The sequence below is a fragment of the Pseudophryne corroboree genome, chromosome 8, assembly GCF_028390025.1.
Source record: "Pseudophryne corroboree isolate aPseCor3 chromosome 8, aPseCor3.hap2, whole genome shotgun sequence".
NCBI classification, from domain to species: domain Eukaryota; kingdom Metazoa; phylum Chordata; class Amphibia; order Anura; family Myobatrachidae; genus Pseudophryne; species Pseudophryne corroboree.
Window position 1 is genome coordinate 185,110,765 of NC_086451.1, and position 26,715 is coordinate 185,137,479.

General features: G+C 46.3%; 1 protein-coding gene across 2 annotated transcripts in view; it reads left to right on the forward strand.

Annotated features, from left to right (window-relative positions):
• Nucleotides 1-26,715, forward strand: part of GLA (galactosidase alpha) — a 649,316-nt gene that overhangs the window by 342,256 nt on the left and 280,345 nt on the right. For both annotated transcript variants that reach the window (XM_063937004.1, XM_063937005.1), the window contains exon 4: nucleotides 26,008-26,099. In XM_063937004.1, coding sequence (XP_063793074.1) covers nucleotides 26,008-26,099 — 92 coding nt within the window. The remainder of the gene's footprint in view (nucleotides 1-26,007; nucleotides 26,100-26,715) is intronic.

Sequence of the window (26,715 nt, forward strand, 5' to 3'; positions counted from 1 at the left end):
AACTCTACCTCTTGTAGAGGCTCAAACCAGTCCGATTTAAGGAACTGCAACACCACATTAAGAACCCATAGCGCCGCAGGAGGCACAAAGGGAGGTTGGATGTGCAGAACCCCCTTCACGAACGTCTAGACCTCAGGAAGGGAAGCCAACTGTTTCTGAAAGAAAATGGACAAGGCCGAAATTTGGACCTTGCTAGACCCTAATCTCGAGCCAGCATCCACACCCACCTGTAGAAATAGGAGAAGATGTCCTAATTTAACTCCACCGCAGGAGACTTCTTGGATTCACACCAAGATACATATTTTCTCCAAATACGATGGTAATGTTTGGACGTTACCCCTTTCCTGGCCAGAATAAGTGTGGGAATTACTTAATTGTGAATACCCTTACGGGTTAGGATCTGGCACTCAACAGCCATGCCGTCAAATGCAGCCGCGGTAAGTCTTTATAAACAAACGGCCCCGGCTGAAGCAGGTCCTCGCGAAGAGGAAGAGGCTGAGGATCTTCCAGTAATAATGTCACAACTGAGGGCCTGAGCTGACGGGAGGCAGCCTCAGTTGTAGGGGCTGAGATGTACCGGAACCTGGGAGGTTGTATCAGACCCCTGGACATGTAAGTAACATGAATAATAACTGCCCGAAGGCGTGACCACGACAACTTAGATAAAAGTCAATGATGTTTATTATGACAACTCCGCATCACAGCAGCAATAAAAGAAAACGTAAAAGTCAGCAAAGAATAAATACAGTTCCTGAGTACTACAGCATGGCAGGAGCCACAGGGCACTGGTAGTGTGAGATAGTTCTTATGATCTTCTAGATGGAAAGTCCTTACCAGGCCCGGCTGTAGCAATGGAGATAACCCAGGATTATACCAGCTGGTGTTCCAGGAAGAGCTGGGTTGCTGAAGGTAAAACAGCTGCTGTGGATACTGGCTGGAACCAGACTGTTGTTAGCACGGAGTGGATACTGGCTGGAACCAGTTAAATAATAAATGAACTTTGGGAGCGATGAAATGTGAACTGAAATGTAGAACTTGAGAGCGGAGAAATAATAATTCCGGTGGAGAGTGGTAAAGTGTAGAAAGGACACCGGCCCTTTAAGGGAAGCTGTACTCTGCTGGAAGCTGAGGCTGGAAGCAGGTAGTGTTGTAGCTGGAAACAGATGAATCCACAATGGATTGGAGAGTCAGGCTACACCGCAGGTGGAATGCTGGTGCGGGTCTCTATGGTGGAAGTCTTGAGACAGGAGCTGGAACCTGGAAGACAATCATAGAAGAGAGACAAACAGGAACTAGGTTTGACAACCAAAGCACTGACGTCTTCCTTGCTCAGGTACAGCTTACTTATACCTGCAGCAAGGAAGGGGTTGGCTAGGCAATTATGCAAATCAACAACACAGACAGCAGATTGGTGGAAATGATCAGATGACAGAATCCAAGATGGCTGCGCCCATGCAGACACTTGGAGGGAAGTTTGGTTTGTAATCCATGTGGTCTGGGAAACAGTAATGGCGGCGCCGGCCACCGGAGACAGGAGACGCCAGGCTGATAGATGCACATTTAACCACGCGGGCACAGCGGAGGCCGCGGCTGATGAAAAGACCACTCTGTATGTGGAAACTCAGGAACAGCGGAATCCGGTCCTGGAACGCTGAGCCCGCCTTAGGAGGCATCTGAAGGGTAAGTAATGGCGTCCAGATACCCGGATCGTGACAGCACCCCCCCCTTTAGGAGTGGCCCCAGGACACTTCTTAGGCTTTAAAGGAAACTTTGCGTGGAAATTTCGGACCAAGGCAGGAGCATGGACGTCAGAGGCATTGGTCCAAGAGCGTTCTTCAGGACCATAGCCCTTCCAGTCAATGAGATACTGAAGTTGACCGTAACGGTGACGTGAGTCCAGGATCTTGGCCACTTCATACTCAACGCCTCGTTGAGTTTGGACTTTCGGAGTTGGTGGAAGTGAGGAATGAAACCGATTCAAGATTAGCGGTTTCAACAGGGAAACATGGAATGTCCTGGGTATTTTTAAGAAGGGAGGTAACTGGAGTCTGTAAGCAACAGGATTGATGACTTGATCAATTTTGAAAGGACCGATGTAGCGAGGTGCAAACTTCATACTGGGAACTCTTAACCTCAAATTCTTCGTGGATAACCATACCCGATCACCCACCTTGAGAGCAGGAACTGCTCGACGCTTCTTATCCGCAAACTTCTTGTACCTGAACGATGCCTTGAGCAGAGCTGATCGTACGCTCTTCCAGATATTGGCAAACTGATGCAAGGTGATATCCACTGCGGGAACAGAAGTTGCTGGAAGCGGTTGGAACTCAGGGACTTTAGGGTGGAATCCAAAGTTGGTGAAGAATGGTGTTGAAGAAGATGAAGAATGATACTGGTTGTTATGACAGAACTCGGCCCAGGGAAGTAATTGAACCCAGTCATCTTGAGAGGAGGACACATAGATGCGGAGGAAGGCCTCCAAGTCCTGATTCACCCTCTCAGTTTGACCATTGGTCTGAGGATGGTAAGCCGTGGAAAACTTTAACTTGACTTGGAGGACTTGACATAAACTTCGCCAGAATTTGGCTGTGAATTGAACTCCTCGATCTGAGATAATTTCTTCTGGAAGACCGTGGAGTCGGAAGATCTCTTGTATGAATACTTGAGCCAACTTGGAAGCTGACGGAAGACCGGTGAGAGGAACGAAGTGTGCCATCTTGGTGAACCGGTCAACTACCACCCAGATGGTATTGAACTTGTTGCACATGGGCAAATCTGTAATAAAATCCATCGACAAATGGGTCCATGGTCGACGGGGAACAGATAGTGGAACCAGTTGCCCCGCAGGCGACTGGCGGGATACTTTATGTTGAGCACACTTTGGGCAAGATGCAATAAACTCCAAAACGTCCTTTTTCAGAGTTGGCCACCAATAGGACCTAGAGATAAACTCCAGGGTTTTTTGGATACCTGTATGTCCGGCAAAACGGGAAGCATAGGCCCAATGCATGAGCTTCTTCCTTAGTGTCGGCTTCACAAAACTTTTCCCTGATGGGGGCGTAGAGTCCATCCCTACCGTGGAGAATGCCAACGGATTTATAATAGGATGCTTGTCTGAAGACTCTGACTCATTTTCTTGCTCCCATGAGCGGGAAAGGGCATCGGCCTTGCGATTCTGAGAGCCCGGACAGAACTGGAGTTTAAAGTCGAACCTGGAAAAGAAAAGTGCCCATCTGGCCTGACGAGGGTTGAGACATTGTGCGCCTTTTAGATATAGAAGGTTCTTGTGGTCTGTAAGAATGGTGATTGAATGAGAAGCTCCCTCCAACAGATATCTCCACTCCTCTAGAGCGAGCTTGATGGCTAGCAACTCCTGGTCGCCAATGGCATAGTTGCGCTCCGCTGGGGAGAACTTCCGTGAGAAGAAACTGCAAGGATGTAAATGACCATCTTTAGCCCTCTGAGATAACACCGCTCCTACTCCAACGGAGGAGGCATCCACCTCTAAGATGAAAGGAGAGTCGATGTCAGGCTGTTTCAGGACAGGTGCAGAGATGAACCTCTGTTTTAAAAGATGAAAAGCTTGCATGGCTTCTTCAGACCACTTGGACGGGTTAGCACCCTTCTTGGTGAAAGCAGTAATAGGCGCCACAATGGTGGAAAAGTCTCGTATAAACTTTCGGTAATAATTGGCGAACCCTAAGAACCTCTGGACCCCTTTGAGGGTTAAGGGTACCGGCCAATTCTGGATTGCTTGTAGTTTCTCAGGATCCATCTCTAGTCCGGAACCGGACACAATGTACCCTAGAAACGGAATGGACTTGACTTCAAAGACGCATTTCTCTAATTTGCAGTAGAGATGATTGACACGGAGACGGGACAGAACCTCCTTTACCCAGAAACGATGTTCCTCTAAATCGTTGGCAAAAATGAGGATATCATCTAGATAGACCACGACATGACGGTATAGAATGTCTCTGAAGATCTCATTGACGAAATGCTGGAAGACAGCTGGAGCATTGCTCAATCCGAAGGGCATGACGAGGTACTCATAATGTCCGTCACGGGTGTTAAATGCGGTCTTCCACTCGTCACCCTCACGGATCCGGATGAGATTGTATGCACCTCTCAGGTCCAGCTTTGTAAAGATGGTAGCTCCGCTAACTCTGTCAAAGAGCTCAGTAATCAGGGGTAAAGGATAGCGGTTCTTGATGGTAATGTCGTTCAAACCTCTGTAGTCGATGCACGGCCGCAGACCACCATCTTTCTTCTTTACAAAAAAGAAGCCTGCGCCGGCTGGAGAAGAAGAAGGTCGAATGAACCCCTTTGCTAGGTTCTCTTTAATGTATTCCTCCATAGAATGTGTCTCGGGGAGAGACAACGGATAAGTTCGGCCTCGAGGTGGAACCTTCCCTGGAACGAGATCAATCGGGCAGTCCCATTCTCTATGAGGAGGAAGGATATCAGCAGAAGCTTTACTGAACACATCCGTGAAATCTTGATATGGAGGAGGTGGAACATCAGACGACCTGGGGGAGGAAGAACAGACAGGCAACACTTTAAACAAACATGTCTTAGTACAGGAGGAACCCCATGCCAGGATTTGCGTAGTCGTCCAATCAATTGTAGGATTGTGAAGACGGAGCCATGGAAGGCCCAGGACCACAGGATGTGTGGCTCTTGGAATCACTAAAAATGAAATAAGTTCGGAATGAAGAACTCCCACTCTCAGACGAACTGGTAGAGTCCTTAGAGAAATAACTGTATCAAAAATTTTACTGCCATCCACAGCAGTTAAGGAAAAGGACGAAGGAAGTCTCTCGGTGGGTAGGGACCACCGTTTAACATAGGCTTCAGTAATAAAGTTCCCAGCTGCTCCGGAATCCAGGAGGGCAATGACGTTCTGATAACGTTGAGCAACTTGAAGCGAGACTGGGAGGTTACAATCTTGAGGAGATGGAGAGGAGATCATTACTCCTAGCCGGCCCTCTCCTTGGCGAGCTAGGATTTGGAGTTTCCCGGACGTTTGGGACAGGCATTAATGGTGTGAGACGGAGCTGCACAATACAGACAGAGAAACTCGGAGAGACGTCTTCGGCGCTCAGCAGGAGTTAAACGGGAACGGCCAATTTGCATGGGTTCATCTGTAGTTGGTGACAGTTGGCGAGGAGGAGGAGTAGAAGATTTTGGAGCAGATGATCTTCCACGCTCAGTTGCTCTCTCTCTGAAACGCAAGTCAACTTTCGTACAAAGTGAGATTAGCTCATCTAACTTGGAGGGTAAGTCTCTGGTAGCTAACTCATCTTTAATACGCTCGGATAAACCATGCCAGAATGCAGCATACAGGGCCTCGTCGTTCCATGCCAGTTCGGATGCCAGGATCTGAAACTGTATAAGATATTGTCCTACAGTACGTGATTCCTGGCGTAAACGGAGAATCTCAGACGAAGCTGAAGTTACCCGGCCTGGCTCGTCGAAGATGCGCCTGAATGTTGACACAAATGCAGTGTAAGAAGATAGCAGGGTGTCGGACCTCTCCCATAACGGTGATGCCCAATCAAGGGCTGAGCCACTGAGAAGAGAAATAATGTAGGCAATTTTTGTACGGTCACTGGGAAAATTGCCAGGTTGTAGCTCAAACTGAATCTCACACTGGTTGAGAAATCCCCTGCAGAATCTTGGAGATCCGTCAAATTTTGCTGGCGTTGGAAGATGAAGACGTGGAGCAGAAATGGGTAAGGTGGGTGGGGTTATAGCTGGAGTCACTGTGGTTGACGCACCAGACGCGCCTGATCCACGGAGAGTTGTCTGAATCCCATCCAGCCGAGTAGAGAGATCCTGGAGACAGCGGATGATGTGGCCCTGTGCAGCCTCCTGATGTTCTAGTCGGGCTGCCAGTTCTTGCATCGGCCTGGCCGCTTGATCCTGGTCTCCGGCTGGATTCATTAGGTCAGTGCTTACTGTCACAACTGAGGGCCTGAGCTGACGGGAGGCAGCCTCAGTTGTAGGGGCTGAGATGTACCGGAACCTGGGAGGTTGTATCAGACCCCTGGACATGTAAGTAACATGAATAATAACTGCCCGAAGGCGTGACCACGACAACTTAGATAAAAGTCAATGATGTTTATTATGACAACTCCGCATCACAGCAGCAATAAAAGAAAACGTAAAAGTCAGCAAAGAATAAATACAGTTCCTGAGTACTACAGCATGGCAGGAGCCACAGGGCACTGGTAGTGTGAGATAGTTCTTATGATCTTCTAGATGGAAAGTCCTTACCAGGCCCGGCTGTAGCAATGGAGATAACCCAGGATTATACCAGCTGGTGTTCCAGGAAGAGCTGGGTTGCTGAAGGTAAAACAGCTGCTGTGGATACTGGCTGGAACCAGACTGTTGTTAGCACGGAGTGGATACTGGCTGGAACCAGTTAAATAATAAATGAACTTTGGGAGCGATGAAATGTGAACTGAAATGTAGAACTTGAGAGCGGAGAAATAATAATTCCGGTGGAGAGTGGTAAAGTGTAGAAAGGACACCGGCCCTTTAAGGGAAGCTGTACTCTGCTGGAAGCTGAGGCTGGAAGCAGGTAGTGTTGTAGCTGGAAACAGATGAATCCACAATGGATTGGAGAGTCAGGCTACACCGCAGGTGGAATGCTGGTGCGGGTCTCTATGGTGGAAGTCTTGAGACAGGAGCTGGAACCTGGAAGACAATCATAGAAGAGAGACAAACAGGAACTAGGTTTGACAACCAAAGCACTGACGTCTTCCTTGCTCAGGTACAGCTTACTTATACCTGCAGCAAGGAAGGGGTTGGCTAGGCAATTATGCAAATCAACAACACAGACAGCAGATTGGTGGAAATGATCAGATGACAGAATCCAAGATGGCTGCGCCCATGCAGACACTTGGAGGGAAGTTTGGTTTGTAATCCATGTGGTCTGGGAAACAGTAATGGCGGCGCCGGCCACCGGAGACAGGAGACGCCAGGCTGATAGATGCACATTTAACCACGCGGGCACAGCGGAGGCCGCGGCTGATGAAAAGACCACTCTGTATGTGGAAACTCAGGAACAGCGGAATCCGGTCCTGGAACGCTGAGCCCGCCTTAGGAGGCATCTGAAGGGTAAGTAATGGCGTCCAGATACCCGGATCGTGACAAATAACTCCTGAAGATCTGGATACCAAGACCTCCTTGGCCAGTCTGGAGCAATGAGAATTGCTTGAACCCTTGTTCTTTTGATGATCTTGAGAACTTTTGGTATTAGTGGAAGTGGAGGGAACAGATACACCGACTGAAACACCCACTGGGTCACCAGTGCATCCACTGCTATTGCTTGTGGGTCTCTTGACATGGAACAATATTTCTGAAGCTTCTTGTTGAGACGTGACGCAATCATATCTATTTGAGGAACGCCCCAATGATCTGCTACCTCTGCAAAGACTTCTGGGTGAAGGCCCCATTCTCCTGGATGGACATCGTGTCTGCTGAGGAAGTCTGCTTCCCTGTTGTTTACTCCCGGAATGAAAATTGCAGACAGAGCTTTTGCATGTCTTTCTGCCCAGAGGAGTATCTTTGTCACCTCTGCCATTGCCGCTCTGCTTTTTGTTCTGCCCTGGCGGTTTATGTAAGCTACTGCCGTTACATTGTCTGACTGGATCTGTATCGAACGACCTTGAAGAAGGTGTGCCGCTTGATGAAGGCTGTTGTACACAGCTCTCAATTCCAGAATGCTTATGTGAAGGAGTACTTCTTGACTTGACCATCGTCCTTGGAAGCTTTCCCCTTGCGTGACTGCTCCCCAATCTCGGAGGCTTGCATCTGTGGTCACCAAGATCCAAGTCTGAATCCCGAACCTACGTCCCTCCAGGAGGTGAGAACTTTGAAGCCACCACAAGAGTGAAATTCTGGCTTTTGTTGACAGGATTATCCTCCGGTGCATGTGTAGGTGCGATCCGGACCACTTGTCCAGTAGGTCCCATTGGAACACCCTGGCGTGGAATCATCCAAGTTGTAGAGCCTCGTAGGCCGCTACCATCTTCCCCTGCAGGCGGATGCACTGATGAATCAATGTGCGTGCTGGTTTTAAAACTTGTTTGACCATTCTCTGGATCTCCAGAGCCTTTTCCACCGGTAGGAATACTTTCTATGCTTCTGTGTCCAATATCATTCCCAGAAATGATAACCTCCTTGTGTGTTCCAATTGTGATTTTTGAAGGATTATGATCCAACCGTGCTGTTGAAGCACCGTTAGGGAAAGTGCAATGTTCTGCACTAGTTTCTCCCTGGATCTCGCTTTTATGAGGAGATCGTCCAAGTATGAGATGACTTTGCCTCCTTTCTTGTAAAGAAGAACCATCATCTCTGCCATCACATTGGTGAATATTCTCGGAGCCGTGGAAAGCCCGAAAGGCAATGTTTGGAACTGGTAGTGGCAGTTCTGCACCACAAACCTCAGGTATGCCTGATGCGGCGGGTAGATGGGAACATGTAAATAAGAATCTTTGATGTCCATCGATACCAGAAACACCTTTTCCTACAAGCTGGAGATCACCACTCTCAGGGATTCCATCTTGAATTTGAAGCTTTTCAAATAAAGGTTCAGTCTTTAGGTTTAAAATCGGTCTGACCGAGCCATCCGGTTTTGGCACTACAAACAGGCTTGAATAAAACCCTTTTTCCTGTTGTGACACAGGAACTAAGGAAATTATGTTGTCTTGACATAATTTCTGTTTTGCGTTCAGCACTTTTGCTCTGTCCTGAACAGAAGCTGGTAAGGCTGATTTGACAAAAAAAAATTGGCCTGGGGGAAGTTCCTGAAATTCCAGTTTGTACCCTTGGGATACTATCTGCAATACCCAAGGATCCAGATCTGAGTAAACCCAGACCTGGCTGAAAGACAGTAGACGTGCCCCCACCCGATCGTACTCCCACAGGGGAGCCCCAGCGTCATGCTGAGGTTTTAGCAGAAGTAGTTGTTGACTTCTGTTCCTGCGAGCCTGATAGGGCTGTAGATTTTTTACCTCTTCCTCTACCTCTTCCTGCGAAGAAGGGGGTACCCTTTGCCTTTTTGGACTTGTTGGGCCAAAAGGATTGAATCGTATGAGAATGAAATCCTTTCCTAGGTGGAGCAGCTGCGGAAGGCAGAAATGCTGATTTTCCTGATGTAGTTGTTAAAATCATGGCATCCAGCTTGTCTCCAAAGAGGGCTTCTCCATTGTAAGGAAGCGCCTCAATATTCTTTTTTGATTCCACATCAGCATTCCATTGGCGGATCCACAGCGCCCTGCGGCCTGAAATCGCCATAGCGGAGGATCTTGAACTCAGCAACCCAATATCCTTCATAACTTCAACTAAGTAACCTGCAGCACCTTTGATATGGCCGAGAGTTAGGACTATTTCATCCCTGTCAACTGTGTCTATGTTAACAAGCAAGTTGTCAAAAAATTTTCCACAGCGTTACCTACCCACGCACAAGCAATGGTGGGCCTGCGCACCGTTCCGTTAGCCGTATATATGGATTTTAGGGTTGTTTCTAATTTACGGTCAGCTGGATCTTTTAAAGAGGCCGAACCAGGGGCAGGCAAAACTATTTTCTCTGACGTCCTAGTTGATGCTGGGAACTCCATAAGGACCATGGGGAATAGCGGGCTCCGCAGGAGACTGAGCACTCTAAGAAAGAATTAGGACTACTGGTGTGCACTGGCTCCTCCCTCTATGCCCCTCCTCCAGACCTCAGTTAGAATCTGTGCCCGGCTCGAGCTGGTTGCACACTAGGGGCTCTCCTGAGCTTCTAGTAAAGAAAGTATTTATTAGGTTTTTTATTTTCAGTGAGATCTGCTGGCAACAGACTCACTGCTACGAGGGACTTAGGGGAGAGAAGCGAACCTACCTGCTTGCAGCTAGCTTGGGCTTCTAGGCTACTGGACACCATTAGCTCCAGAGGGATCGAACACAGGCCCAAACTCGGTCGTCCGGTCCCGGAGCCGCGCCGCCGTCCCCCTTGCAGAGCCAGAAGCAAGAAGAACGTCCTGGAAATCGGCGGCTGAAGACTCCGGTCTTCATTAAGGTAGCGCACAGCACTGCAGCTGTGTGCCATTGCTCCCTATGCACACCACATACTCCGGTCACTGATGGGTGCAGGGCGTTGGGGGGGGGCGCCCTGGGCTGCAATTAGAGTACCTTAACTGGCAAAATCACACATAATATAGCCTAATAAGCTATATATGTGTAAAAATCCCCTGCCATATTATTAATATAAGAGCGGGAGAAGTCAGCCGAAAAAGGGGCGGGGCTATCTCCCACAGCACACTGGCGCCATTTCCTCTCACAGCTCCGCTGGAAGGACGCTCCCCTGCAGTTTCCAGGCTCAATAGGGTAAAAAAGAGAGGGGGGGGGCACTAAATTTAGGCGCATAAACTGTGTATTATAGCTGCTATAGGGAAAATCACTTTGTGTAGTGTAAATCCCTGCATTATATAGCGCTGTGGTGTGTGCATACTCTCTCTCTGTCTCCCCAAAGGACTTTGTGGGGTCCTGTCCTCAGTCAGAGCATTCCCTGTGTGTGTGCAGTGTGTCGGTACGGCTGTGTCGACATGTTTGATGAGGAGGCTTATGTGGAGGCGGAGCAGGTGCCGATAAATGTGATGTCACCCCCTGCGGGGTCGACACCTGAGTGGATGGATATGTGGAAGGAATTACGCGACAGTGTCAACTCCTTACATAAAAGGTTTGATGACATAGCAGATGTGGGACAGCCGGCTTCTCAGCCAGTGCCTGCCCAGGCGTCTCAAAAGCCATCAGGGGCTCAAAAACGCCCGCTACCTCAGATGGCAGACACAGATGTCGACACGGATACTGACTCCAGTGTCAACGACGACGAGACTAGTGTACATTCCAATAGGGCCATCCGTTGCATGATTACGGCAATGAAAAATGTGTTGCACATTTCTGACATTAACCCAGGTACCACAAAAAAGGGTATTATGTTTGGGGAGAAAAAGCAACCAGTGGTTTTTCCCCCATCGGATGAGTTGAATGAAGTGTGTGAAGAAGCGTGGGGTTTCCCCGATAAGAAACTGGTAATTTCTAAAAAGTTACTAATGGCGTACCCTTTCCCGCCAGAGGATAGGTTACGTTGGGAGACATCCCCTAGGGTGGATAAAGCGCTCACACGCTTGTCAAAAAAGGTGGCACTACCGTCTCAGGATACGGCCGCCTTAAAGGAGCCTGCGGATAGAAAGCAAGAGGCTATCCTGAAGTCTGTATATACACACTCAGGTATTATACTGAGACCTGCTATTGCTTCAGCATGGATGTGCAGTGCTGCAGCTGCGTGGTCAGATTCCCTGTCTGATAACATTGATTCCCTTGACAGGGACACTATATTGCTAACCATAGAGCATATTAAAGACGTAGTCTTATACATGAGAGATGCACAGAGGGATATTTGCCGGCTGGCATCTAGAATAAATGCAATGTCCATTTCTGCCAGGAGAGTATTATGGACTCGGCAGTGGACAGGTGATGCGGATTCTAAAAGGCACATGGAGGTTTTGCCTTACAAGGGTGAGGAATTGTTTGGGGATGGTCTCTCGGACCTCGTTTCCACAGCGACAGCTGGGAAGTCGACATTTTTACCCCATGTTCCCTCACAGCCAAAGAAAGCACCGAATTATCAGGTAAAGTCCTTTCGGCCCCAGAAAGGCAAGCGGGTTAAAGGCGCGTCCTTTCTGCCCAGAGGCAGAGGGAAAAAGCTGCACCATACAGCCAGTTCCCAGGAACAAAAGTCCTCCCCCGCTTCCTCTAAGTCCACCGCATGACGCTGGGGCTCCACAGGCGGAGCCAGGTGCGGTGGGGGCCCGTCTCCGGAACTTCAGCGACCAGTGGGTTCGCTCACGGGTGGATCCCTGGGTTCTACAAGTGGTATCTCAGGGGTACAAGCTGGAATTCGAGACGTCTCCCCCTCGCCGTTTCCTCAAATCAGTCTTGCCAGCTACTCCCCCAGACAGGGAGGTAGTGCTGGCGGCGATTCACAAGCTGTACTTCCAGCAGGTGATAATCAAGGTACCCCTCCTTCAACAAGGTCGGGGTTACTATTCCACAATGTTTGTGGTACCGAAACCGGACGGTTCGGTGAGACCCATTTTAAATTTGAAATCCTTGAACACTTATATAAGAAGGTTCAAGTTCAAAATGGAATCGCTCAGGGCGTTTATTGCAAGCCTGGACGAAGGGTATTACATGGTATCACTGGACATCAAGGATGCTTACCTGCATGTCCCTATTTACCCACCTCACCAGGAGTACCTCAGATTTGTGGTACAGGACTGTCATTACCAATTCAAGACGTTGCCGTTTGGTCTGTCCACGGCACCGAGGGTATTTACCAAGGTAATGGCCGAAATGATGATACTCCTTCGGAAAAAGGGAGTTATAATTATCCCGTACTTGGACGATCTCCTTATAAAGGCGAGGTCCAGGGAGCAGTTGTTGGTCGGAGTAACACTATCTCGGGAAGTGCTACAACAGCACGGCTGGATTCTGAATATTCCAAAGTCGCAGCTGGTTCCTACGACACGTCTGCTGTTCCTGGGGATGGTTCTGGACACAGAACAGAAAAAGGTGTTTCTCCCGGAGGAGAAGGCCAAGGAGTTGTCATCTCTGGTCAGAGACCTCCTAAAACCAAAACAGGTGTCGGTGCATCACTGCACGCGAGTCCTGGGAAAGATGGTAGCTTCTTATGAAGCAATTCCATTCGGCAGGTTCCATGCAAGGATCTTTCAGTGGGATCTGTTGGACAAGTGGTCCGGATCGCATCTTCAGATGCATCGACTGATAACCCTGTCTCCAAGAGCCAGGGTGTCTCTGCTGTGGTGGCTGCAGAGTGCTCATCTTCTAGAGGGCCGCAGATTCGGCATACAGGACTGGGTCCTGGTGACCACAGATGCAAGCCTTCGAGGTTGGGGGGCAGTCACACAGGGAAGTAACTTCCAAGGACTATGGTCGAGTCAGGAGACTTCCCTACACATAAATATTCTGGAACTAAGGGCCATTTACAATGCCCTAAGTCAGGCAAGACCCCTGCTTCAAACACCAGCCGGTGCTGATTCAGTCAGACAACATCACGGCGGTCGCCCATGTAAACCGACAGGGCGGCACAAGAAGCAGGAGGGCGATGGCAGAAGCCACAAGGATTCTCCGATGGGCGGAAAATCATGTGTTAGCACTGTCAGCAGTGTTCATTCCGGGAGTGGACAACTGGGAAGCAGACTTCCTCAGCAGACATGACCTCCACCCCGGAGAGTGGGGACTTCATCCAGAAGTCTTCCAAATGATTGTAAACCGTTGGGAAAGGCCACAGGTGGACATGATGGCGTCCCGCCTCAACAAAAAGCTAAAAAGATATTGCGCCAGGTCAAGGGACCCTCAGGCGATAGCTGTGGACGCTCTAGTGACACCGTGGGTGTACCAGTCGGTTTATGTGTTCCCTCCTCTTCCTCTCATACCCAAGGTACTGAGCATAATAAGAAGGAGAGGAGTAAGTACTATACTCATTGTTCCGGATTGGCCAAGAAGAGCTTGGTACCCAGAACTTCAAGAAATGATCTCAGAGGACCCATGGCCTCTGCCGCTCAGACAGGACCTGCTGCAGCAGGGGCCCTGTCTGTTCCAAGACTTACCGCGGCTGCATTTGACGGCATGGCGGTTGAACACCGGATCCTAAAGGAAAAGGGCATTCCGGAGGAAGTCATTCCTACGCTGATTAAAGCTAGGAAAGATGTGACCGCAAAACATTATCACCGCATATGGTGGAAATATGTTGCTTGGTGTGAGGCCAAGAAGGCCCCAACGGAGGAATTTCAGCTTGGTCGATTTCTGCACTTCCTACAGTCAGGGGTGACTATGGGCCTAAAATTGGGTTCCATTAAGGTCCAGATTTCGGCTCTGTCGATTTTCTTCCAAAACGAACTGGCTTCACTGCCTGAAGTTCAGACTTTTGTTAAAGGAGTGCTGCATATTCAGCCCCCTTTTGTGCCCCCAGTGGCACCTTGGGATCTCAACGTGGTGTTGGATTTCCTAAAGTTGCATTGGTTTGAGCCACTTAAAACCGTGGAGCTAAAATATCTCACGTGGAAAGTGGTCATGCTGTTGGCCTTGGCTTCGGCCAGGCGTGTATCAGAATTGGCGGCTTTGTCATGTAAAAGCCCTTATCTGATTTTTCATATGGATAGGGCGGAATTGACGACTCGTTCCCAATTTCTTCCTAAGGTGGTATCAGCGTTTCATTTGAACCAACCTGCGGCTACTCGGGACTTGAAGGATTCCAAGTTGCTGGACGTAGTCAGGGCCCTGAAAATCTATGTTTCCAGGACGGCTAGAGTCAGGAAAACTGACTCGCTATTTATCCTGTATGCACCCAACAAGCTGGGTGCTCCTGCTTCAAAGCAGACTATTGCTCGCTGGATCTGTAGCACGATTCAACTTGCACATTCTGCGGCTGGACTGCTGCATCCTAAATCTGTAAAAGCCCATTCCACGAGGAAAGTGGGCTCTTCTTGGGAGGCTGCCCGAGGGGTCTCGGCTTTACAACTTTGCCGAGCTGCTACTTGGTCGGGTTCAAACACATTTGCTAAATTCTACAAGTTTGATACCCTGGCTGAGGAGGACCTTGAGTTTGCTCATTCGGTGCTGCAGAGTCATCCGCACTCTTCCGCCTGTTTGGGAGCTTTGGTATAATCCCCATGGTCCTTACGGAGTTACCAGCATCCACTAGGACGTCAGAGAAAATAAGAATTTACTCACCGGTAATTCTATTTCTCGTAGTCCGTAGTGGATGCTGGGCGCCCATCCCAAGTGCGGATTGTCTGCAATACTTGTATATAGTTATTGCCTAACTAAAGGGTTATTGTTATGAGCCATCTGTTCGTGAGGCTCAGTTGTTATTCATACTGTTAACTGGGTATAGTATCACGAGTTGTACGGTGTGATTGGTGTGGCTGGTATGAGTCTTACCCGGGATTCCAAATCCTTTCCTTATTGTGTCAGCTCTTCCGGGCACAGTTTCCCTAACTGAGGTCTGGAGGAGGGGCATAGAGGGAGGAGCCAGTGCACACCAGTAGTCCTAATTCTTTCTTAGAGTGCCCAGTCTCCTGCGGAGCCCGCTATTCCCCATGGTCCTTACGGAGTTCTCAGCATCCACTACGGACTACGAGAAATAGAATTACCGGTGAGTAAATTCTTATTTTCTTAGACAGCCGAGAAACTGAGGTGTCTATCATTGGGGGTGTCTCCCATTTGTGCCTGTCTTCTTCAGGGAAACGGTACGCTACACGTATCCTTCTAGGAAGGGTAAATTTCTTCTCTGGGTTAGCCCAGGATTCTTCAAAGAACGCATTCAAATCCTTTGAAGGAGGAAAAGTCACAACCTGCTTTTTATTTAATTTAAAATAATCCTTTTCTTCAGGGACCAGTGTTGTTTCAGGAAACTCCAACACTTCCTTTATAGGAACTATCATACATTGTATGCTTTTGGCTAATTTGGGGTCTACCCCTCTCAAATCCCCAGTGTCGACGTCAGAGTCGGAATCTGTGTCCCCTTGCATTATCTGGGCCAGAGACCTTTTCTGGGAACTGGATGGGACCCGAGTGGATGATATGGAGGGATCAGTAAACAGTGCATCCTCCACAGACTGCCTCCAATATTTAGTCTGTTGGTCAGACTCAGAGAATTTCTTTGCAAGCATTGACATATTCTTTTGCAACATTCTCACCCACTCCGGCTCCTTCTGAGAGGGAAGTGCCACCACATTACCCTCTTGTGTATCTAAAATGGGTTCTTCCTGGGAAGAACCTTCCCCAATGTCTGACATGTTACACATTTGTACACACACACACACACAGACACACACACACACACACACACACACACACACACACACACACACACACACACACACACACTATCACACAGGTGAGCTATTGGGGACAGACCCACACTAAAGTCTTGTCAGAGAGACACAGAGGGATCTGCCAGTCCACACACTGCGCCTTATTGTGAATTGTGGAAATATTACCCACTTACAGCGCATATACCAATAATAGGCACACAGACCTAATTATAATGAACACTCTCTGCCCCTTCTATAACACCCTGTACTTATATCAGCGTTGTCACGAGGAGAAACAACGTTCAGGAGCTTCACACTGGAGTTTCTGTCAGGAGAAAATGGCACCCAGTGAGTGTTCTGGCAAGTCTGAGGAGAAGCCCCGCCCTTCAGCCTCAGCAATCTAATATTTATACTGGCTGGGGATGGCACATCAGCAGCTGTACATGTATGTGCCCTTTTCGCCAGTGAGAGTAAGGTTGTCAAACATGCCCTCACAGTGCGCACCCCCCCCCACGCTCTGCACCCTTGTGCTGAGAGACATGGCGCGCGCTGCACGTATACCTGTATGCCGCCAACGATGACCGGAGGATCCCCTCTCTGCAGGACTCCAGTAATATACTCACCAGCCTTCTGGCTCTGTTAGGGGGTGGCGGCAGTGCTGTGGGAGTGAACGCTGGCCAGGCTTGGGCTGTGTTCAGTACCCTTCAGGAGCTAATGGTGTCCTGTCAGCGGAAGCAGAACCATTAACTAATTGAGAAGTTGGTTCCTACTTCCCCCCCTAAGTCCCACGAAGCAGGGAAGCTGTTGCCAGCACTCTGTAGAGCTCCACTAGTGTGCATCCAGTCTCCTGGGCACATTTTCTAAACTGAGTTCTGGAGGAGGGGCATAGAGAGTGGAGCCAGTTCACACTGTTGAAAAGTCTTAAAGTGCCGGAGGCTCCTGCGGAACCGTCTATACCCCATGGTACTAAAATGGACCCCAGCATCCTCTAGGACGTAAGAGAAATAAATATATATATATATATATATATATATATATATATCCAGAATTGGTCGCACTCACATCTTCAGGGGGGACAACAACTGGGGTGATCACTCCAAATGCCAGGCATTTAAATTATAGAGAAAAAGGTAGAGGCACTCTCCAGATTTAATAAAGATGCAAAAAGTAAATTTATTGATACGTTACACAGTACACCCGAACGGTGTTCCTTGAAATGTCCTCAAGCGCTTTCGGCCCACAAAGGGCCTTCCTCAGGAGGCAGTATACAGCAATAATTTCATCAGAACATAAGACCAAACGCAGGGTCTACCCAGATATCCAGCAGTAAGCTGGGTCATGCCTGACAGGCTCTATATACACCAGTGGTCAATTAGGCTTTGGCGCCAAACACGCCCCTAATGTGACCTCATATCGAATGCGACATTGTTATGCAGACTAACATCTAAAACAATCACAACAAACAGTGCATCAGGATTTCCCAAACAAGAAAAGGAATGTAGGGCACACTTATTTCAAATAGACAGGTTCCATGTTCCCAGACGAGCAGCAGCCGCTGATCGTGTACATACTTCATTCACGGCAACTGACTTATAGACGGACCCAGGTAGCGTGCGTAACTAAGCAACAAGCCGCACTTCCTGTCTGTGGAACGCACGCGTCACAGACACGGAAGTCTAGCTGGAACGCATATCGGGACTCTCCTAAATAGAATCAAAACATCCAGTCTATCAAATCCACAGTAATGTTGTATAAATTCACTCCACCACAGGGTCTGTGTTAGCATGTTCAAATTAGGGAGCATGGAACCTCGCCTAACAAGTGTGTCCCTCATTGTCCGGTGTCAAGAGCCAATCAGTTACAGTTAAAAAAACCCCAAAATTAAGTAGCTAAAAACCCAATACAAGACATAAGAGAATTACACTAGAGAATTTAGTATTGGCCAGACCATACAAGGGTGAACTGCTATGACTATTAGATTCCGTATACATATACTGCTATATTAAATCTATACATTACTTTAGACATATATATATATATATATATAAGAGATATAAGAGGAGCACCTCTCTACTCCAAAAAGGGGGAATCCTCTAGATCAAATAGCAGTTAACCCCGGCAGGTCAATACATAAACTAAAAAACGACATACTTAAATATTTCTAAACCAAAAAACATAAACATATACATATATATATATATACACACATGTAGGTGTCGGTCAGACTATATTCCACCCATCCAGTGGAATATTAAATGGAAAATATAGGTCCAAAATACTATTACACAGTCTGTGTCCATCGTTGTCAACGCAGAAAAAAGCTTAGAGGGTTAGATTCATTAAGTCCATAAGGAGCCACTGAACCCAGTCTGTGAATCCACCTCGCTTCCAATTTCTTTAGTAAGAGTGATCGATCCCCACCCCTCTTAGGAACTGGAACCCAGTCAATGATCCGGCATTTCAAAGACGCCACTTGATGTCCTACCGTCAGGAAATGTTGAGCCACCGGTTTGTCAGTCTGCCCTGTCAGCAGCGCCTTGTGGATTGAACTCCGGTGGTTCGCCATCCTCTCCCTAAAGGTGCATGTGGTCATCCCCACATAAGGGAGGCCACAAGGGCAGAGGAGCATGTAAATTACATGATCGAGACGGCAATGCAGCCGAAATCTGATGTAAATCATTTTCCCACTTCGGGGATGCGGGAATCTGTCTCCGGCCAGCATAGAACGACATGTCACACATCCCAGACATTTCACACAACCCTTCTTTTGTGGTTGCAGCCAACCACTCTCTTCCTTAGTCGGTTGTTTTGCTGGGTGCATGAGGAGCTGTTTCAGACTACGGCCACGTCTGTATGGCATACAGACGTGGCCGTAGTCTGAAACAGCTCCTATATTTTCCATTTAATATTCCACTGGATGGGTGGAATATAGTCTGACCGACACCTACATGTGTGTATATATATATATATGTATATGTTTATGTTTTTTGGTTTAGAAATATTTAAGTATGTCGTTTTTTAGTTTATGTATTGACCTGCCGGGGTTAACTGCTATTTGATCTAGAGGATTCCCCCTTTTTGGAGTAGAGAGGTGCTCCTCTTATATCTCTTATATATATATATATATATATATATATATGTCTAAAGTAATGTATAGATTTAATATAGCAGTATATGTATACGGAATCTAATAGTCATAGCAGTTCACCCTTGTATGGTCTGGCCAATACTAAATTCTCTAGTGTAATTCTCTTATGTCTTGTATTGGGTTTTTAGCTACTTAATTTTGGGGTTTTTTTAACTGTAACTGATTGGCTCTTGACACCGGACAATGAGGGACACACTTGTTAGGCGAGGTTCCATGCTCCCTAATTTGAACATGCTAACACAGACCCTGTGGTGGAGTGAATTTATACAACATTACTGTGGATTTGATAGACTGGATGTTTTGATTCTATTTAGGAGAGTCCCGATATGCGTTCCAGCTAGACTTCCGTGTCTGTGACGCGTGCGTTCCACAGACAGGAAGTGCGGCTTGTTGCTTAGTTACGCACGCTACCTGGGTCCGTCTATAAGTCAGTTGCCGTGAATGAAGTATGTACACGATCAGCGGCTGCTGCTCGTCTGGGAACATGGAACCTGTCTATTTGAAATAAGTGTGCCCTACATTCCTTTTCTTGTTTGGGAAATCCTGATGCACTGTTTGTTGTGATTGTTTTAGATGTTAGTCTGCATAACAATGTCGCATTCGATATGAGGTCACATTAGGGGCGTGTTTGGCGCCAAAGCCTAATTGACCACTGGTGTATATAGAGCCTGTCAGGCATGACCCAGCTTACTGCTGGATATCTGGGTAGACCCTGCGTTTGGTCTTATGTTCTGATGAAATTATTGCTGTATACTGCCTCCTGAGGAAGGCCCTTTGTGGGCCGAAAGCGCTTGAGGACATTTCAAGGAACACCGTTCGGGTGTACTGTGTAACGTATCAATAAATTTACTTTTTGCATCTTTATTAAATCTGGAGAGTGCCTCTACCTTTTTCTCTATATATATATATATATATATATATATATATAAAAATCCCAGTAAAGAAGGCACTCTGGAGACATCAATAATGGCAAAAGTAGCAAAAAGTGTATTGAAGGTTCAGGTCGAGTACTTTCGGGGACAGCACCCCGTCCTCAGGACCACCCACCACAACAGTACAATCACAATACATAGATCACACTTACCCCCTTATATCCCACAGCCCGCGGTAATCACCTCCCCGTGCCGCCATTCCGCTCCCCGGGGCCGCCGGCTGGAGACGCATCTACTGACGCACTCCCGGAAGTCGCTCTGCCGTTACCATGGGAACGTCTGTGTGCGTTCCAAAAGGCCGGCCATGATGCGTTCCACACATGGTTTTTCAATGCACTCACGTACAGCCGCCCTGTGGGTACAACGGAGAACACAGGTTATAGGAGATATAGCAGGTATACATACCAAAACATTACTACATTATACAAACAATAAGACAATTAAAAACAAGAACAAGAAACCACAGAATACAGTATGGAAATCACCCTGTTAGTGTGGATACAAGTGCATATCCTAGGATACACATATAGATACATACAAAACTATACTCATTGAATCAGAATTTTAGGGAATAATATTACCCACCAGGACACATAATATTATACAAAAGAATTCCAGTTAATTTTGTCATTAAGACCCCCCGGTTTGGTAGTTCCCAACCTCAGAATCCAACGGGACTCCTTAATTAGCAATGTTTTTGCTCTGTCACCCCCTCTCAAGGACTCCGGAACATGATCGATCATAAAATATTGTATAGATTCCAGTGGATGGTTATGTTCCTTAAAGTGTCTAGGGACAGGTTGATCAATATCTTTACCATTGAGAGACAATCTGATAGCTGACCTGTGAGCATTCATTCTTTCCTTAAATTTACGTGTGGTCTGCCCGACATAGAACAAGCCACACGGACAGACCACAACGTAAACAACATAACTGGTGTTACAAGTCAGGACGTATCTGATATCATACACCCTGGTTGTATGAGGATGATTAAATCGTTTACATTGAATGATAAATTTACACGTAGTGCAATCACTACATGAATAGCAACCAGCTGGTTTAGTATATGTGTTTGGTGCTTTGGGGATATTCAATCCTGAGATATCTGTACGTACTAAACGGTCTCTTAAATTACTACCACGCCGAAAGGCGGCAATCGGTCGCTTATTTTTAAAGATAGGGAGATCTTTATCTGAACAGACTATAGGCCAGAGAGCTTTACTAGCTCTTTTTACAATAGGACTGGCTACAGTAAAATCACTGCTCCATGGTAACAGATTATCCTGATTACGATTCCTAGGTTCTAACAGCTCTGCTCTAGACATATTCAGAACCTTAGTTTTCTGTACATCTAACAATTTGCGATCATACCCCCTGCATACAAATTTAGATACTACTTTATCAACTTCACCTGGTACTTGATCTATATTACTGGAGATGCGAGCAACACGCATCATTTGGGATAGTGGCAATCCCTGTTTCAAGGCAACTGGATGGTGACTGTTTGCTACCAGTAATGTATTCCTGTCAGTGGGTTTGTTGAAAACTTCTGTTTCAAATCTATGATCCACAATGCTGACATGAACATCTAAAAAGTTGATATCAGAATGACTGTAGGTGTAAGTAAACTTAATCGGAGTCTGCAGATTATTAATCTCACCCATCATATCAAGGAACGTCTGAACCCCCCCAGTCCAGAGTAAGAAGACATCATCGATGTACCGTTTGAACAAAATAATATGTCTACTACGTACAGGATCAGAAAAAAATATCTTAGATTCAAAATCAAACATGTATATATTTGCATAAGAGGGGGCGACAGAAGAACCCATCGCACACCCTCTCAATTGCAAATAATACTTGCTGTCAAACAAAAAGTAATTACGACATAAAGTGAGCTCAAGTAGATGCAAAAACAGCTCATGATCAAACAGCTCTACAGGTACATTGGCCTCAATAAAACACTTCATCGCCCTCATACCCCCATCATGGGGGATGCTGGTATAGAGGCTGCTAATATCCAAGCAGCACATTAATGTCCCAGGAGGGAGTTCTGGAAAATCTTTAAGAATGTTTAAAAAGGAAGTAGTGTCCTTTAGAAAGGAGTCCTGGTTGAGTAAACAGGGTTGCAGGATACAGTCCAAGAACTGTGACACGGGAGAGTATAACGAGTCTCTGGCCGATATTATTGGCCGTCCCGGAGGTTTCTCACAATTTTTGTGTAATTTAGGAATCGTGTACAGCACTGGGATTCTAGGGTACTGTACACATAGCGTTTCCTGAATTTTTTTTGAGATTTTGTGCTCTGTATGTGCCTTTGCAAGAATCTGAAATAGTTCCTTCTGGTAGGTGCTAGTCGGGTCACAGGGTAACCGCTTATACACCGCACTATCGGAAAGTTGGGACTGGATCTCAGATCGATAATCATTAATATTTTGGATAACAATGGCCCCGCCTTTATCAGCGGGCCTGATGGTAATATCCTCATAGGATTGTAGTGACTTCAAAGCCAGGTGTTCGGCTTTAGATAGATTAAGGTGATGTTTCACAGGTGCATTGGCAAACTTGGTCACCGACGTCTTGATTGACGGATTGTTGGAAATTGGATCAAAATTAGATCGAGATCTTTTCTGTAAAAAAGGTCTGAAAGCAGAGTCATCACTGGAAGACGTCCTATTGGCAAAAAATTCTTTTAATCTTAGTTTGCGGGCAAAACGATGGAGATCGCATTTCCAATTAAATTCATTGTGGAAATTTGTAGGTACGAAACTCAGACCACGGTTAAGTACCTGCAGTTCTTCATTAGTAAGGACCCGATCAGAAAGATTAAATATTAGGTTGTCTTCTTCTTCTCCTGCACTTTTCTGACCCCTCTGGTTCTGCCTGCCCCGGCGGGTGGGAGTTCGTCTGCCGCTCGTAAGGGCTTTTTCTTTCCAGTGTCTAAAGGGACAGAGCCGGTCTTACTTCCATCATCTGATTCGGATACCGCAAAGTCGCTATCCGTGCTAGATCTGCCCGCGCCTGTTTGAGAAGGTTGTTGCTTCCTCCTTTGCCATGGACGCCGTCTATTAGCACCCGTTGGTCTCTCCTGTCCACCTGTCAGCCATTTGTATACTCGATTTTCATCGTAGTCAGAGTCCACCGCAAACCTCTTACTCCTTTTGAATTTAAGCAGTTCTCTACGATATTGGTCACATTGTGACTGTAGCCGTTGCAACCATTTACCCTCACTATCATCTTCTAAAGTTTTAAGATGATCTTTCTCATAAGTGGTAATTTTCTGGCGGGTTAGATGTAGTTCCCTATTCGCCTCCTCCACCACCAGGATCATTAAATCAAAAGCGCACTTATTTAATATGGCCACCCATTTACGTACAAATTCGGGATTATTTCGGCCAATCGTCGGCACATTTCTCACTCTAAATCCACGTGGGATTTTATGTACCCACAGGGCGGCTGTACGTGAGTGCATTGAAAAACCATGTGTGGAACGCATCATGGCCGGCCTTTTGGAACGCACACAGACGTTCCCATGGTAACGGCAGAGCGACTTCCGGGAGTGCGTCAGTAGATGCGTCTCCGGCCGGCGGCCCCGGGGAGCGGAATGGCGGCACGGGGAGGTGATTACCGCGGGCTGTGGGATATAAGGGGGTAAGTGTGATCTATGTATTGTGATTGTACTGTTGTGGTGGGTGGTGGGTGGTCCTGAGGACGGAGTGCTGTCCCCGAAAGTACTCGACCTGAACCTTCAATACACTTTTTGCTACTTTTGCCATTATTGATGTCTCCAGAGTGCCTTCTTTACTGGGATTTGCATTTCACTTGATGTGGCACCGGAGCAAGCTGTTTTCATTAGTGGAGTGCCGGCAGTATATGGTTGTATATATATATATATATATATATATATATATATATGTTTAGACAGTTACTGATAGAGAAGGGGGTTTAGGAGTCCTATAGTTACACAGGGAGCAGTCTATTATCTGAGGGAAATTATCTTAGCTACACAAGTCTTTGGAGCTTACTCTATATGTGACCCCTGCAGATGCATAAAGCTCCTCAGGTCAAGATCATTGCCTATTTCTTTATAACTACACCGGATGCCTGTGCGCAGTGAAATTTTTGTGTGCTGGGGAATGTTTCTGCTCACAAACCTGTTCCACGCTGAAAGCATTTTGCCATTTAGCACCTTTGAGCACAGGGACAGCGTTCTCTCCTCAGCACCCCATTTGCCAGTCATAAATAGGGCAGGACGCAGGGATGGGTCCAGCACACACCTCCATGACAGCCCCCACTGTCACTGAATGGGAGGAAGATCTGGTCTCCGACTTCCAGCTCAAAGATCAGCTACCAGTATACCCAGGTGAGGTAAACCCTGTCAGCCCATGCACCACTCTCCTCCATTACCTCAGAGCTCTCTTTACTGGATTCCTCACACTCAGGCTATATCACTCCGCCCCTCTCCTCAGAGACAGATTACATGCACTGCTCTTTATCACTCCACCCCTCTGAAGGATATCTGTGTACATTCATAAATGTATATGTATTTCTACACAGTGATGACCCATTTTATATATAATCAGACAGTTACATTAATGGGGTATCACACTTGTATAAGTCCTTCAATTGCCATGGAATCTGAATACCTAAGTACTTATTGCATAGGATGGAACAACAAATGGAGTGGATAGATGGACCGCAGTACATGTCATGCAGAAAAAAGTCCAAAATTTTACATTTCCTGGGTCGTCTTGTTGGAATTTGCAAGAAGTAAATATCGTAGCGTTTTTGATGTAAACACAGGACCTGTCAATATATACCTATGAAATAAACTTTGATTACCATTTAAAGTGTTCGTCTTAAAAAGAGACTTCCATTAACAAAAGATATTTCATGTTGTAAAGAAGCCCCATACACATTACCCGATCCACGCCGACGCTGATATTTTGGCGGCGGCGGGGACCCGGCGGGGGTGTTGGCATCGGCAAGTGCAACACACTTGCTGATGCGGCAGAGGTAACAGATACAGCATGGTTGTCGTTAACGAGGACCTCACTCATCTGTACATGTTCAGACGAGGGAGGGGGACGTTAACCATGCGCCGGAGCGTGCATTGTTAACGACATTTAGTGTACACACTGGACGAGATTGTGAAAGATCTCGCTCAGATTGGCCCTTCTGAGCGATATCTTTCATTTTCACATCTAGTGTGTATGAGCCTTTAGTTCACGCATGCACACTGTGAGGACTTGGGGAGGATCCCTCTTTGCACTCCAGATTTCAAGATCAGGTGGTTCTCAGCTATCGTTGGCAGAGCAGACAGCAGTATTTTTTTTTCTGCCCCATGACATTGGAGAATTGAGTTTAGCTCCACCCTCCATCACTGATTGCATGCCATCTGCCATTCATCACAGCAGGAATGCGCATCAATGGATGCCAACTATACGTGGTTCCATATTGGTGGATTAGTGCCATATTATTCACCAATGGTTACATTTGTTACCACAGACTGGGACTTATCCAGGTAAATTGGTTGTTGGGAAAGGTTAAAATAGGGCAGACAAATTCTGTTTGTTTACCTGGATAGGTCCATTCTGTGGTAACAAATAATCTTTTGGATTAGTCAGGAACTGCAAACAATGGTTGAATCCTATTGAGTCCATTTATATATATTTTTGATGCTACATTTTTTTTAATATGTATGCGATTGTTTTAAAAGGTGTTAATTTATGTCAGATGTTTTGTCAAATAAATGTATCAATTTCATTGATTGGTCTTTAGTAATATAGTTTTCGCTCCTATAAGTGCTTTATTAATCATTTTCTTAACCAGGGAAAATGCCTGATCATTATTGTGATCAGACATCCTAACACTAGTTGCTAAATCATTTTTACATTATACAAAAAGTATTTTGTGCTGAATGAATTATTTCATCATGATGTTTCACCTTTTTCTTGTTATATGTTGTTGTATGTAATTAAGTGTTTACCACATCCAGCAACCTGTACATTCTGTTTTTTTCTCTTTTGTACTGTAGGTTACCGCCATATGTCAATAGCACTTAACCATACAGGGAGAAATATAGTGTTTTCCTGTGAGTGGCCATTGTATGCCCGGGGCTTAGAAAAGGTGAGAATAAATAGATAATTATTTGGGTTTTTTTTTACTTTTACTTATATGTAGTGCCAGCACATTCCATTGCATGTTACAATACTCTCTGTTTAACATACGGCTTAGGTGGCACTTCATGTGACAATGCAGAGATCACTCTGAACATGCGTAGAATGGGTCCTGCGTATGTACAGTCCTTCTACCATCGCAGCTGTGAATCAAGCCCTGAATCAGCAAACAAGTTAGCGATGACACTCAGGGGTATATTTAATAAAAGTCGATTTTGGTTGATGTTGATCAATCTGTGTTAGATGTTGGGTCGATATTTTTTATTTTTTATTATTATTTTTTTATCGATTTTTTGGGGTCTAAATCACGCATTTACTAACAGATGTTTTTTTATATCCTTTTTAAACAAATGTTTCAAAAATCATCTGTTAGTAAATGTGTTTCTAAAAATCGATTTGGGCCGATGTTTAGTTGAATTTGTATTTCAGAATGTAAATCCCACATTTACTAACATGGTTTTTGAATTTTTTTTTTAAACATCAAAAAGCATCTGTTAGTAAATGTGTGATTTAGACCCTGAAACACAATATCGACCAAACATCAACAAAATATCGACCACAATCTA